The sequence below is a fragment of the Dromiciops gliroides genome, chromosome 3 (genome assembly GCF_019393635.1).
Source record: "Dromiciops gliroides isolate mDroGli1 chromosome 3, mDroGli1.pri, whole genome shotgun sequence".
NCBI lineage: Eukaryota > Metazoa > Chordata > Mammalia > Microbiotheria > Microbiotheriidae > Dromiciops > Dromiciops gliroides.
This window is the reverse complement of record NC_057863.1, coordinates 79629745-79643414: the sequence shown is the minus strand read 5'-3', so window position 1 is coordinate 79643414 and position 13670 is coordinate 79629745. Positions and strand designations below refer to the sequence as shown.

At 37.9% G+C, this 13670-nt stretch overlaps 1 protein-coding gene across 33 annotated transcripts in view; it reads left to right on the top strand.

Moving 5' to 3' along the window:
- Positions 1-12791, top strand: part of MAP2 (microtubule associated protein 2) — a 374226-nt gene extending 361435 nt beyond the window's left edge. For 17 of the 33 annotated variants that reach the window (XM_043992416.1, XM_043992415.1, XM_043992401.1 and 14 more), the window contains 4 exons: positions 5704-5796; positions 7581-7662; positions 8473-8585; positions 8748-12791. In XM_043992416.1, coding sequence (XP_043848351.1) covers positions 5704-5796; positions 7581-7662; positions 8473-8585; positions 8748-8963 — 504 coding nt within the window. In that variant the 3' untranslated portion in view covers positions 8964-12791. The remainder of the gene's footprint in view (positions 1-5703; positions 5797-7580; positions 7663-8472; positions 8586-8747) is intronic. The other 16 variants (XM_043992413.1, XM_043992407.1, XM_043992420.1 and 13 more) reach the window with 1 other exon arrangement.
- Positions 12792-13670: the final 879 nt, after the last annotated feature.

The window sequence follows — 13670 nt, the reverse complement described above, 5'->3', positions numbered from 1 at the left end:
CCTTGCTCATCATTCTACTACAATTGATACATTAATGACCGTGATGAAACTAAAAATTAATATTGGGTGATCATAAGAAATTCTGGTTTGTGCAGATTTCTAGTTATAGTATATAACCCCCCAAATAACTTCTCTAAGACCCAGTTTGTTTGTTCTCTCATTCATTCATTCGACAAATATTTATTTAACATAGGCTATGTTTAGAACCTTGGTCAGGGAAATCATATCTATACCCAGACAGCAACACTATAAAATAATATGTGATAAATACTATAAAAATAGCACAAGATATTATAGAAGTTTAGAGAAAAGGGAAACTATTTCTTATGTAACTAGGAAAGGAAAATTAAGGTGACATTTAGGCTGAGCTTTGGGTAGATGAGCTTTGGAGATGGGTAGAATTTTTAAAGGAGGAGATGTGGAAAGAAGGCACACCAGATGGAGGGAAATAGCATGAGCAAAAAGTAGGCAAGTGGGAAAGCTTCAGATATATTGAAGGAACAGAGAATGTTCCTTAGTGAACCGAGGATACAAAACAGAGAAGGCAAATTAGCCCCAGATAGTAGAGAGGTTTTAATGCTAAGCCAAGGAGTTTTAGTTTGGTTCATTAGGAAAAGGGGAGCCATTGAAGATTTTTGAGTAGAGGAACTACATTATGGAACAGAATGGTATAGTGGAAAGAGCCGCGGATATGTAGCCAAAGGGCCCAAATTTGAATCCTGTCTCAACTTGTTCTATGACTTTGGGGAAGTCATATTACTTATCTGAGCCTCAGTTTCCTCATATGTAAAAAAAGGAACTTAGATAAGATTATCTCTATTGTCTCTAAATTCAATGATCCTGTGATCACATATTTTTTTTTTTAATTTTCCAGTTTTGTGATGAAAGACCTTTCAGTCCTCACTCTCTCCTTCCACCAAAAAAAGGGGGGAAGGTAACAACAGTAATAACAGCTTACATTTTACATATAAAGCCTTAAGATTAACAAAGCACTTGATACCTATTGTCTCATTTTATCCTCACAACAACTCTGGCACATAAGGGCTCGGTCATTCAGTCAGTCAATTATTGATGTTTTTCTGTCTTCATCTCAGCCTTTCTGATTTCCACCTTCCCTTCATCAGAATTTAGCTTAAGTGTCATTTCCTTTGTGATAATTTCTGTGACTCCTCTCTGCTCAGATTTACCTAGAGCACTCTGAATCTCTTCTCCTTCCTCTCCACTTGACTTTGAGTTATACTAATCTGTATAAGGTACAGTACACTGTAAGGTCTCTGAGGGCAGAGGTTAGGCCATGTGTTATTCTTCCAACTCCAGAACTTAGTATAATGCATTGCCACAGTACATGCTTCATAAACGTCTATTGAAGTGAAATAATTGGCATATCGGTTAAAATTGTTAGGCAATTATCTGAGGAGGGAGGACATTGTGTTACTAGGGAAAGAGATGACTCTGGAGTCAAATGACCTGGGTTCTAATCCTACCTATGCCCCTTACTACCCATGTGACCTTGGATAAATCACTTAACCTCAGTGAACCACAGTTTCCTCATCAATAAAATGAGGAGAATGGGAAAGATGACCCCAGAATTCCTTTCTAGTTCTACATCCCTTATCCTATAAGCCTACGAATATTCCAGCTCCTTCTCCCCCATTCACAAACATCAGAGAGTTGGCTGCTCTGTCCCACAAAGGTCTGTTACATTTTCTAGCATGGTATTTAAACATGCACATGAAATATTTGTTCAGAATGTTTTTCCTCTAAGATACATTTTACAAAACATGAGGACAATTGACATCTAAGTGCCTAAGATACTGTTCTCTTTTTAGAGCCTGGAGAATAGGAACTGTCAGTTCTTATCAGAAAATTGCTCTGTGATAGGACCTTGCCATCCTTACCAGGCATCCTTTTTTTTCCCGTTTTCTGAAACGACTACATCCAGTGGCAGAATATGCCGTTAACTGAGCCTTGGGAAGTCCATAGTGCTGAAGAGCCAGATGCTTCCTCCAGCGAAGCTGGAAGAATTCCACAGTAGTCAGCTGATTAGATAAAGGCATTAGACTGAAATTTGTCATGTCTTATGAGAAGTCCTTTTTTTTTTTTTTTTTTGCTGAGGTAATTGGGGTTAAGTGACTTGCCCAGGGTCACACAGCTAGTAAGTGTTAAGTGTCTGAGGCCATATTTGAACTCAGGTCCTCCTGAATCCAGGACGGGTACTCTATCCACTGCGCCACCTAGCTGCCCTGATGAGAAGTCCTGCATGGAAAAATAAAACAGCAATATACTTTCTTCTGGTATATAGGAGGGGACTAATGAGTGCAACCCAATATGTGCTGTGTTACTCAGTTCTTTACATGCAGCATCTAACATGATAACACAATATCAGAAAAATCAAATGAGCTTCCGTGCTCAGGAAGTAAGGGTGGTCCTTTGTTTTTTCAAAGACAAAACATATCCACCTTAACAGAACATGAATTGACAAAATTACCATCATTTTAAAGATGTTTAAGAACTTATATTCAGTGCTATAGTTGCAACAGAGGGAAAGAATAAGACCTATAAACTGGAAAAAATAAAGGATTAGTGAAGAGACTTCCATGGGATAGAAATCCTTTAATATTTCATTATTTCCCATTTATGACTTCAGGATCCCATAGTACCCCCTCCCATTCAGTAACTGGTTTTTTGGATAGCAAAAAGCAAATTATCTACAAAGTTTAAAGTGTTGATATTTATTAAGCAAATAGTAACATTCTCTTCATAAAGAACAAAATGTCCTTTCACTGAATTAATCACTTCCTATTTTTATTCATTGTGTTTCCTTAGTTAAGTCAAATACAAGCAAAGATCTTTGAAGGACTTATCAAGTCTCAATCTGCTCCTAAAGGTGGTTGGAAGGATTCAGATGACATCTATTTCATAGCCATACTAATGAGGTCCCTAGAGATACCATGTGAATGGCGCATTTTTAGGAAAACAAATAACATGTTTCTCTTTCTGAAAACAGTTTATCACTGGAAGTTGAAATATAATGGTATTCATTCATTCAAATCCATGCAACTGTCAAGAGTCAATACCATACCCTTCTAGGGAAGCCAGGTTTATTGTTGAATTCAGATACTGGTTGTGATCCCTTTTTTTAAAAAATAGGACTTTTATTATATGCCCTAAATCCAAGTCTAGTCCTCATGCATCCTGAATTCCCATTTTAAAATTAGGCCTTTTCTTGGAGTCACTGAAGAGAGGTGTTGGTGATGTTTCCCTGCAGGGGACAGACGAGCTGGGCAATGCTAGTTCAGTCCAATTTTATCTTGCATTTTCATCTCTTTTTTTTCTCCCTCTGTTGTGACATCAGCCTTAAAGGCTAATGTTGTAAGTCTGGGTTATATTTTTGTTTGAGTTTTTGTGCTTGTTTCTGAAGAAGGTAGAAAGCAATTCCTCCTAAATATTCCCAATGCATGTGACATTTAGATTGTTCCTCAAGGTCAGGAGAAAAGGTAGAAAAAGCATCTGAGATCAGGAGACCCTCATTCAGTCTTTCTTTTTATTTCAATACACATCTTCCAAGAAACAGGCAGGGCCCAATAATGAGTAAGAGAAGGGGTCAGAATTGATAGTTTCATATAGATTGGAATTAGCTGACTTTTGGCTTCAAGGACATCCTTCCAACATTGGTTTATTGAGAGAGATTTATTGATCGTGTGCTATTTTGTTAGATTTTTCCCATAGTGTTCAACAGTGGGGGACACAGCACAAAGGATCTCCTCTTTTCACACCAATAGTTGGTTTGGTTTCTAAGCAACAAGGCCTATAGAAGTTTTAAAATTGATTCTTCTCCCCCATTAGGAGGGCAGAAAGAGTTCACTGAAAATGGAAAGTTAAAAAAATTAAGCTAGGGCAGCTCATCACAGTGAGCCAGCTTTTTTTTACTTTTTTTAGCAGGTGCAAAAAGTAAAGTGAATTCCAAGTCCAATATCTCTACAATAAATCAAGGAGATAGCGGGGAGTAAGCCACATTTCATTTGCTGGTGCTTAGGAAAACCTTGGCAGGGAGGCTGAGAAAAAAGAAGGTGATGCTGAGAGGAGATGGAGAGGGGAAAGGGAAATCCTAGTAAAGACACAATTATAACAAAAGACTATAGGATGTTTGCTCTGCTTTCTCCTTTCTCTCTCTTATCACGCTATCCATATCTTGCTAACTTTTTAACAAGTAAACTAATGCTTGAGGAGAGAAGGGAAAAGGTTTACTGCGAAGGATATTGCAAGAAAGCTATTTGGATGGAGCCAATCATTTACTAATGGAATTACATATCTAATGGAAATCAGTAGGGAAAAGGGATGTTTTGAGAGGCAGGATTTTGTTTTAATCCATTATTTATATCAATGAATGCATGTATTTTTTTCCAGGTAAACAGTTCCTTTTTTAACACATGACAGTGGTATGTACATAATAAGAATCTTTGTGGTTGTTCATCTTGGATTATTTTTAATCTTTTTTCTCCATTCTTGATCGTAGTCTTTCATTTCTGATTTGAGCATATTAGTTCACACTAAAGAGAAAACCATTCCTAGGATGGAATGCTTTCATGCTGCCCACTAGGATCCTTTCCCCTTTGTTAACAATGATAGTAGTCATAATGGTAGTAGTGGGGGCATCTAAGTAGGCCAGAGGATAGAGCACTGGGCCTGGAGTCAGGAAACCCTGAGTTCAAATAAGATCTGACACTTAACCTTTGTTTGCCTTAATCCAGTGGAGAAGGAAATGGCAAACCACTCCAGAATTTTTGCCAAGAAACTCTATGGACAGAAATGGTATGCTATGGTCCAGCTGGTCAACCAAAGAGTTGGACACAACTGAACATCTGAACAAGTATTTAATAATAATAATAATAATAATAACATAAATAAAGCACTCTGTATAGTACATTTTATTCTTTATATCATTAATCCTTAAAAGAACTATGTAAGGAAGATAGTATAAATATTGCCATCTGAAAGCAAGCCAGTTTCCACATAGGTAGTAAGTGATAGATCCAGGATTCAAATCCAGGGCACATGATTTGAAATCCATTACTCTTTTCACACTGTCTTTCTCAAAGTCTGCCTAGCATTCCTAAAAGGTAACCAACCATTCTTCATTGAAGAGGAAATTTCTATCTCTATGCAATGAAGAATGCCATCAGGAATCCTAAGGTGAAGAAAAGATGGGCTTCATGGAACACAAACTGACTAGCAGAGAAGTCAAGTCTTCAAGTGATCTATTAAGTGAAGAACAAGGAAGAAGAAATTTCCCATAGTCATTGAAGTTTTAGACTGAACTGGATTATTGAGATCTTCATAGTGAGGACCTGAATCCCTGGCTTAGTAATGGAGCTTATCTAAAATGTTGAAGATCCTCCATACCATGCTTAATCCAAGGAGTAGGCTTGCCTTCCCATACCTAGATAGTGCTGCTCATCCTAGCATTTGCCTTCTACAGTTTACAGTTAAGCAACAATATTACTGTGTTTTTAAATTCTAGTGACTGATACAAAATAATGGGATTCCTCAGGCTTTTGGCAAATTAAAAGTCAGGCAGACTCATACTCAGCCTTCATAAAATGTGCTTACCAAACATGGAAAAGTAGGATCATTGTGGCTTCCTACTCCCCTGCCCCACAGAATGAAAGACATTTGCAGTAAGTTCCCTCCGATTCCTTTTAGGTTAGGATTTTAAACAAGAAGATGGATTTTAGCGAGGTTCAGTCCAGATGTGGTTCCAAGGATAACATCAAACATTCTGCAGGGGGAGGAAATGTAAGTAGAAGCTGCTACTTGGAGGGTGTCCTTGACTGTGAGTGAACCACCTGAAGAGCCAACCCTCTGTCACCTTTCCCGCCTTGCTCCTTCCCAAGCACTTCTCCCCCCTTCCTCAGTACTGTTTAATGTGTCAGCCTGGTCTAGTGACATGTCAACCCTGTCTGTTGAGGAATGGGCTTCCAATCCTTCCTTTACAAGTCTTCCAGCAAATTAAACTGCATAAGGTATCCCTTTGAATCTAGGAAGACAGCAAGTCTTTACCCTTTCGATTCACTGGTTTTCAATTGCCAGGTGCTCTCCCCCTTCTCCTCCAGTGAAATGACATATCAGCTAGCTGAGGCCACATGCTCCCACTATTCCATTGAAATTATGCTGTCCAACTTGCACAGGAGACAGAAGCTAATATTCTCAGAAGTATTCAAAACAGTTAGTCACCTCCATTATTCACTTGGAATATTGCAGAAGTGATCAAATAGATTACACTATGTAATTCAAAATAAAAGTAATTTAAATCCCAATGTAGATCTCAGGAGCTTTTCCCTTCTCTTCTTCACTAGAACAAAAGTGAGAAATGGGAAAATATAAATCCAAAAGCCAAACATTAAATGTCTCCAAGACACAACTTAAGTAGTCTACACTCAGAAAACAAGGAGAATTCTTTTTAGGCATGGGAGGAAATACCAATTCCATCTAGTCTATATATTTCATCGTACAGATTTCCTCCTGACTGAATTTCCCTCAAGCAAATGGCAGGTGAACAGAGCCAGATGTCCGAATTTTTCCCAGCTATGGGTCATTCACCACTCAAATGAGCATAAGGGAAGGGGAGGGAAGCAATCAAGTAACATCCCCACCCTAGCAGCTGGTTCTTGGAACTATCACATTTTGGAGAATAATTACTGTGAGATCAATGCATGGCTCACTGTTGAGCTTAATGAAAGGGGTTGGATGGGTTAAATGCTGGGTGCCAGATACTGATGCTCATGGCTCCTTTTCCCTTTACTCCTTTGGACACTGATAAGGACACAATGCTTGGTCCTGGGATTGTGTAGTCAAGCAAAATACTGCATACTGTTATAAGAGAATTGAAGGAAGACAGGATGAATTCAGCCAGCTGCTCCTATCCTCCATTGCAAGCGCAGCAGATGAAAGTACCTAAGCAGCAAGGTTTGAATTAGGAGTCTGAATGACCTGAAAGTAGGTGGAAAAACTTCCACCCTCCAAGAATTGGGTGGGGCAAATACTCAAGAAAACAAAGGTGAAAAGAACTAAGGACTACCATGATGCTCAGGGAAGCTACCATGATGCTTAGGGAAGTTCCACTGACCAAGGCATGATCACTTATTAATATTTTAGAAAAGAAGCCTGTTTGTTATACTCTACTTATATCTGAGATCTACTGGTCACAAGTGACACTTTTTAATCTTCAAAGCATTTTTCAGTATTAACCAATTCATCTTCCTCTGCTTTCTCTGGGTTTTTGCTTATAAGAGGTTTCAACATGGTAATGCCTACTTCTCTGACTGAATGAAAGCTTGTATTAATCCAGTTGTTTCCATTCCTTGTGGTGTGTCCTGTTTCTATTAATAAAATCTTCTGTTCCAGGACTTTTACACTTGGGTCCTTCCTTTCTATCCACATGTGTTCAGGGATGTGTGTGTGTGTGTGTGTGTGTGTGTGTGTGTGTGTGTGTGCGCTTTTCACTAATTCTGTATGGGCTTGCCTATCAATCACTATGTATATTTAAACCATCTAAAATATATCTTATGTGATTTATGCAGATACAAATTGTTACCAAGAAGATTGACTTAAGCCACGTGACATCCAAATGTGGTTCCCTAAAGAACATCCGTCATAGGCCAGGTAATAAATAATAATGATCAATAATAATAATAATAATAGCCAGTTTAAGAATGGAAATTATTCTCTCAGAAGGATCATGCTCGTCTCCTTTTATCCTTCTGGAGCATTTGGATTTTGTTATATTCCATAAGTTTGTAACAAATATTGTGTTTAAGGAATTCCTTCAACTGAGTTTCTTGCAAATTAAATTAAATATATTAAAGATAATAGCACCCTAACTCTGATTAATCAGACTAGAAATGCAGAGAAGGGGAAAGACCCAGAAGACTAAACATGAAACTATATAACATAAGAATAAGACTAATGTAAATAGTTTTTGGGGAGGATTATCTTTAATAGTGTTAGACTGTATCTGAGTGGACAAAAGGCAAATAGACTTGAGTGACCTTTTAATGATTCCATAAACAACTATGACTGTAGAGATTGTAATAAACAGAAATTTAGAGCTACAAGGAGACTTGGAGTCTAAAACCTTCAGTTTATGGATTTAAAAAAAAAAAAAAGCCACGACCAGTGAAGTTAAATGATGAGTCATTTTGTGATTGGGTTTTGTCTATCTGATCCTTTTTTTTTTGGTGAGGCAATTGGGATCAAGTGACTTGCCCAGGTTCACACAACTAGTAAGTGTTAAGTGTCTGGGGCCGAATTTGAATTCTGGTCTTCCTGACTCCAGGGCCAGTGCTCTATCCACTACGCCACCTAGCTGCCCCCCCCACCCTATTTTTTTTTAATGTTGCTACCTATTCTCTCAGAAGGGTAAAAACCAAAGCCAATTTATCTTTGTATGTAAAATCTTTCTATCTCATACAGGTGGTGGCCGTGTGAAAATTGAAAGTGTGAAGCTGGATTTCAAAGAAAAGGCACATGCTAAAGTGGGATCACTTGACAATGCCCACCACATACCTGGAGGTGGTAATGTCAAGGTATGGAACCTCTTAGAAGCCAAATAAACCACAAATGAAAGAGCTGGGATGGTGAGGAATGGGGATATCTTAACTAGTGCCTATAGGTCATCTGAAACTCAGATCTATAGACTCCAATTTGGGATGACTAAATCAATAATAAATGTTCTTTGTCCTGAACAGATTGACAGCCAAAAATTGAACTTCAGAGAACATGCTAAGGCTCGAGTGGACCACGGTGCTGAGATCATTACACAGTCTCCGGGCAGATCCAGTGTGGCCTCCCCCAGGCGACTCAGCAATGTCTCCTCATCTGGAAGCATCAATCTGCTCGAATCCCCCCAGCTTGCCACTTTGGCTGAAGATGTCACTGCCGCCCTTGCTAAGCAGGGCTTATGAATCTGTCTCATTTAACACTGAATGAAGTAATGCTATTTAGTCATGAGCTCTTGGCAGGAGCGGGCTCAGAACAGGTGTTATATTCAATCCTTTTACAAATTCTAAAAATAAATCTTATCCCAAGATTGTGCTTACCATTATGATAAAAAATAATCCCCCAAATTTAAGTATGTGCAGAAATTGACCTGATTTCATTTGCAGCAGGAAGACTCATTGCTTTACACAAGTACAATTGCAATATATTCCATTTGATGATTCTTGTTGCTCTGCTCTGTCTTGCATGGAGTATTATGATAAAAATGCATTTTACCTTTCATGTGCCTGAAGGCCATCCACTATTTTCTGAGAGCCTCGTTAATATCCAAGCTGCTCATTTCACTGGTCTGTTTATGGACAACAAAGGTTGTCCTTTGTAACTTATTACAGGTTAAATTAAACTGAAAGAGTCTGATTAGAAGATGAGAAGAACATATAAGAAAAAAAAAAACAAGTTTAAAAAAAGTGTTATTTTGTATAAATGGGAAGAAAGATTCAATTAAGTTATTAACATTTGGGGCCTGGATAATTAAATCAGTGTATAGGTGATTCCGATAAATTATTTAACTAATTAAAAAAAGTAGTTGAAGAACACTTGAACTCTGTTTTTGAGGAAGTGATATAAAAGAGCAGCTATTAGACTTGGAGCACTTCCACAATGATGGACTTGTGTCTGATTAGGATGTCAGTTTAATTGGCTAGATTTGTGTCCACACTACAAGTTTCACATCCTTTCCATCTGTTTGATACAGTATTATAGATATACATATATATATACATATATATATTTCTCTGTGGCCATTTGTGATATTCCCTCATATACTTGAATATTATACTTCTTTATTATTCACAGTATCTGTGTCTCTTGCACCCTTTGGTGTTGAAATTTTAGGTATGTGAAAGTAGATGTTAGCCGGGTTTTTTTCCCTATTGAAAAAAAAACACAAAACATTTAAAAAGAGAAAAACTTTTAGCATGAAGTTGCGTTCTGTAACAACTAAAAGCCGTGCCCCTGTTTTGGTGCCAGATGCAAGTCTCTTCTGTAATGCTAGAATTTTTATTTTCCTTTTATGTTTCTCTTCACCAACATAGAGTTTGCTAGGGAGGTCTGGATATATATGTAAAAGGATCAAAAAACTGTTGGTTTGAGATTCTGGAATTTTTTTAAATTAAGAAATAATTTGGGCTTTACTCCCATAATTATGAGATGATGGCCTCTTTTATTTATTTATTTACTTTTTTTTTTTCATTTGCTAAAGTTGAATCCAAGAGAGTGGATTTGAGAAAATGTCATTCCTCTCCTCAAGATAGCATCTCCTTGTTAAATTAACTAGGCTATCAGAGGTGGCCACCCATTGAAATAGAACATTTGTCCACATTCCAAAAAAAGCAAAAATGCTTTCAATTAGAAGAATACTTTTTTTAAAGTGTGTATAGAAATAAAAAGTAGAACTACAGCTTAGAATTAGACTCTGCACTAACACTGCATCAACTTAAAATAAAAAAACACTAGGGCTTAACATGGTTTCTCAGGGGAGAGGGCTGTTCTGATATTATCAACAGCAATCTTGTCTGGAAATCACGAAACAACTCATTCAAATCACAGATTGTCGATTTTAAATTAATTGACAAACATTTCCATGGTCCATTCTGAGCTGTCCCTTAATAAGGGCAGAGGATGACATGGAAGCTATTTGATATTTTAAGTGTTCTTAAGATCACTCATCTTCAAACTAAACTGTTGAAGTCAGACTGGGAGGTCTGATGTTTCTTTTGAGCCTAATTCAGTTTCAAAACTTGATTGGAGGAGAGGAGAGGATGAATGTGGGCTTCAGCAACACGTTAGTGTGTATCATCTAACAAAAATACAAAGGGTGAAGAGACAGTGAGCTGTAGGAGTAGTGTAAAGACCCATTTGACATTGTCTTTAATGTGGATTCCCTAAGGGAAAAACCCTAGAAACACAGAAAATCCCTCACTTCATTAGTTTTCAACAGAGAGCTTTTATACACTCCCAATCCTGTCTAACCCTGTCTATCAGTCAGTTGTTTGATGCAAATGTTGTGAATTTAGAAACTGAGTGGAACAATGGGTTTCTAATTTCTGCCTTGTAATTGCTGAGTAGTGTCTGCTTAACTAACCCTGGCATTTACACAGAAATATTTCCTGGTGTAGTGCATCCAAGTCCTTTATGTTGCACAAGCAGGAAGACTAGTAGTGTGGAACACATTGCTCAGACCCTGTACCACCAATGAATGCAAAATAACTTGGCAGTATTTTTCTTAAGCCTTTTGATAGTGTTAGCTAGCAACTAAGGTTCTGTGGAACATCCATTCGACAGAAATTGAACACCAGCTGGTCCAGACAGTGTTTAACCTGTGACTCGAGTATGTTTTTTAGATCTGCTTTTAAATTACAAACACACACACCAAAAACAAACAAAAAGAATAATTCAAGATAGTGAAGTTTAGTTACCTGCAAATAAAAGTCCAGAGTTAGGTTAGTGGGAAGGCATTTAAATCTTTAGGTTTTTCCTTGTCCAGTCCTGGCAAGGTCTTTAGAATGAGTAAAAACAAAAAACAAAAAAACAAAACAGATTGTGCTGACTCAAGGAAAACACACAGGTTAAGTTACAGGGCTCTTGAAGCCCCTTGAAAAAAGCCAAGCCTTGTCTTCACTCTCAAGAACACTACTCAACATAAGCTTTGCAAACATAATACTAACAAGGAAGACCAATGCATCTGGTGGTTAGATGTCAGAACTCTAAATGCTTTGATTCTAGATCCTCTATATCCAGATTTAATCTGGCTTTGACTGCTGAGAAACAGTCTCACAGTAACTGCCCAAGTAATCCAGATACATGAAGAGTTATAAGGCCAATGTTCACAAAAGAACCAACTCTCTCGGAATCTCACCTGCAACTGAGAAACATTTAAATTATAATGATCCGGATTCGAGGAAGAGTTTTAAAGGCCCATGTTCACTTGAACCAACTCTCTCTGGATTCACCTGCTGTGCTAACAGGATGGTGGGCTCCAGTCCATCTACAAGCAAAAGTCCTGTGTAGCTTTAGGTAGCAAGGACCTGAAAAGGGCTGGACAGAGAAAATTGATGGAAGTTGAGAAAATGCGAATGCAGTCAGTCTACAAATACTTATGGTAGACTTTATATTTTTTTCCTACCATGTACAACAGGAAATGGTACATTAACCAAATAGTATTAATGTCGTGATATTCCTTGTAATTGATTCTGACACAACCGGAAATATAAACATTTTTTTTTCTATCTTTCATGCCAGACGAAAGAGGAAAGGGAATCAGTTAACCTTTAAGTGGCAGAAAAAGGATTTGCTGCTTGGAAGTAAACATGTAGAGACAGATTCCAGTTATTCCTTCAAAAGTGTGCATATTTCAGCTTAATTCCATGTTTATGTTTAAAATTATACAGATAGGATTCTAGCCTAGGTGAATAAACTGGAGCAATTCCCTCTAGAACAAAAGCTGCCTATTTTCAGACTGAGAAAAGGTTAATCGTAACAATTCACTTCAACTTTAGCAAAGAGGAAAAAAACAAACAAGCAAAAAATGCACACCCAGTGTGCCCGGATTCCAAGTGTTAAAACATACCTTACAAATCTATGGGGTTTTTTTTCTGAGAATTCTAGAGCCTGTTACTATAGAGAGGCATTTCTTCAGTGGCTGGTGGTAGTTAGTTCATGTTTTTCAATCAGATTTGCAATTGTATTGTTGCTGTATAGTGATTGTTTTGCAAATAAAATTGCTTGTCATCTAATACTTATTCTCATGAGACAACTTCTTCCATTGTCACTGGGGGTGGGAGGGGTGTTGGGGAGTGGAGGCCACTTGGGGGTGTGTGTGTGTATTTATACTGAGCGTTTCGTTTTCATTTTACATTTGTTTTAATAAAGACAAAGGGTTGTCTTTTGTTCCTCATTTCTGTCCTCCATACTTCCCCTAGCCAGAGGTGTAGTTCACAAAATTCCCCTGTGTGGCTGAACCACATCAAAATATAATTGGGAAATGTTAAACTAGATAAACAAAAATACAATACAAAAAAGATATTGTTAATTTGTGGTTTTCTAATTCAATATGCTGCCTACAGGGATACATTTTAATTTCAGTTTGACACCATTTCCTTGGACCACACCCAAGCTCCTGAAAACTAAATAAACAAGCCTCAACAAGTCACCATCACCCCAGGCCTCCAATTCCTGCTGACATGGTGTCCTGGGACTGTCACTACCAGGCAAACTTCCTGCCCTTCCCCCCTGACAATTAAAATTTGTCCCTTAATTTCTCATCTCCCCTGAGCCAAAGCTTCACTAATAAGCTATACCCTCCCAGCGAAGGGGCTAGTGGGAAAGGGATACAGGCCACAAGCTAGATAATTAATTCATTGTAACTATAGCCCCCAGAGCCCCAGCACTTGCTATACAATATTTTCACTAATTCTATGGTGGAAATTTCAAAAGACCATAAATTTAGAATTGGAAGGGAATTTAGATGAATGATCCAAACTCTTCTTTTTGTGTCCATGAGGAAATGAACACAGAGCCCATTTTGACTTTCCAGAGTCCCTGATATGTGTGAAAAATTTTGGGACAGGCTTGTAGGCTGCAATCAACTGCTACAGTGTAGTTGTTGTCAGACC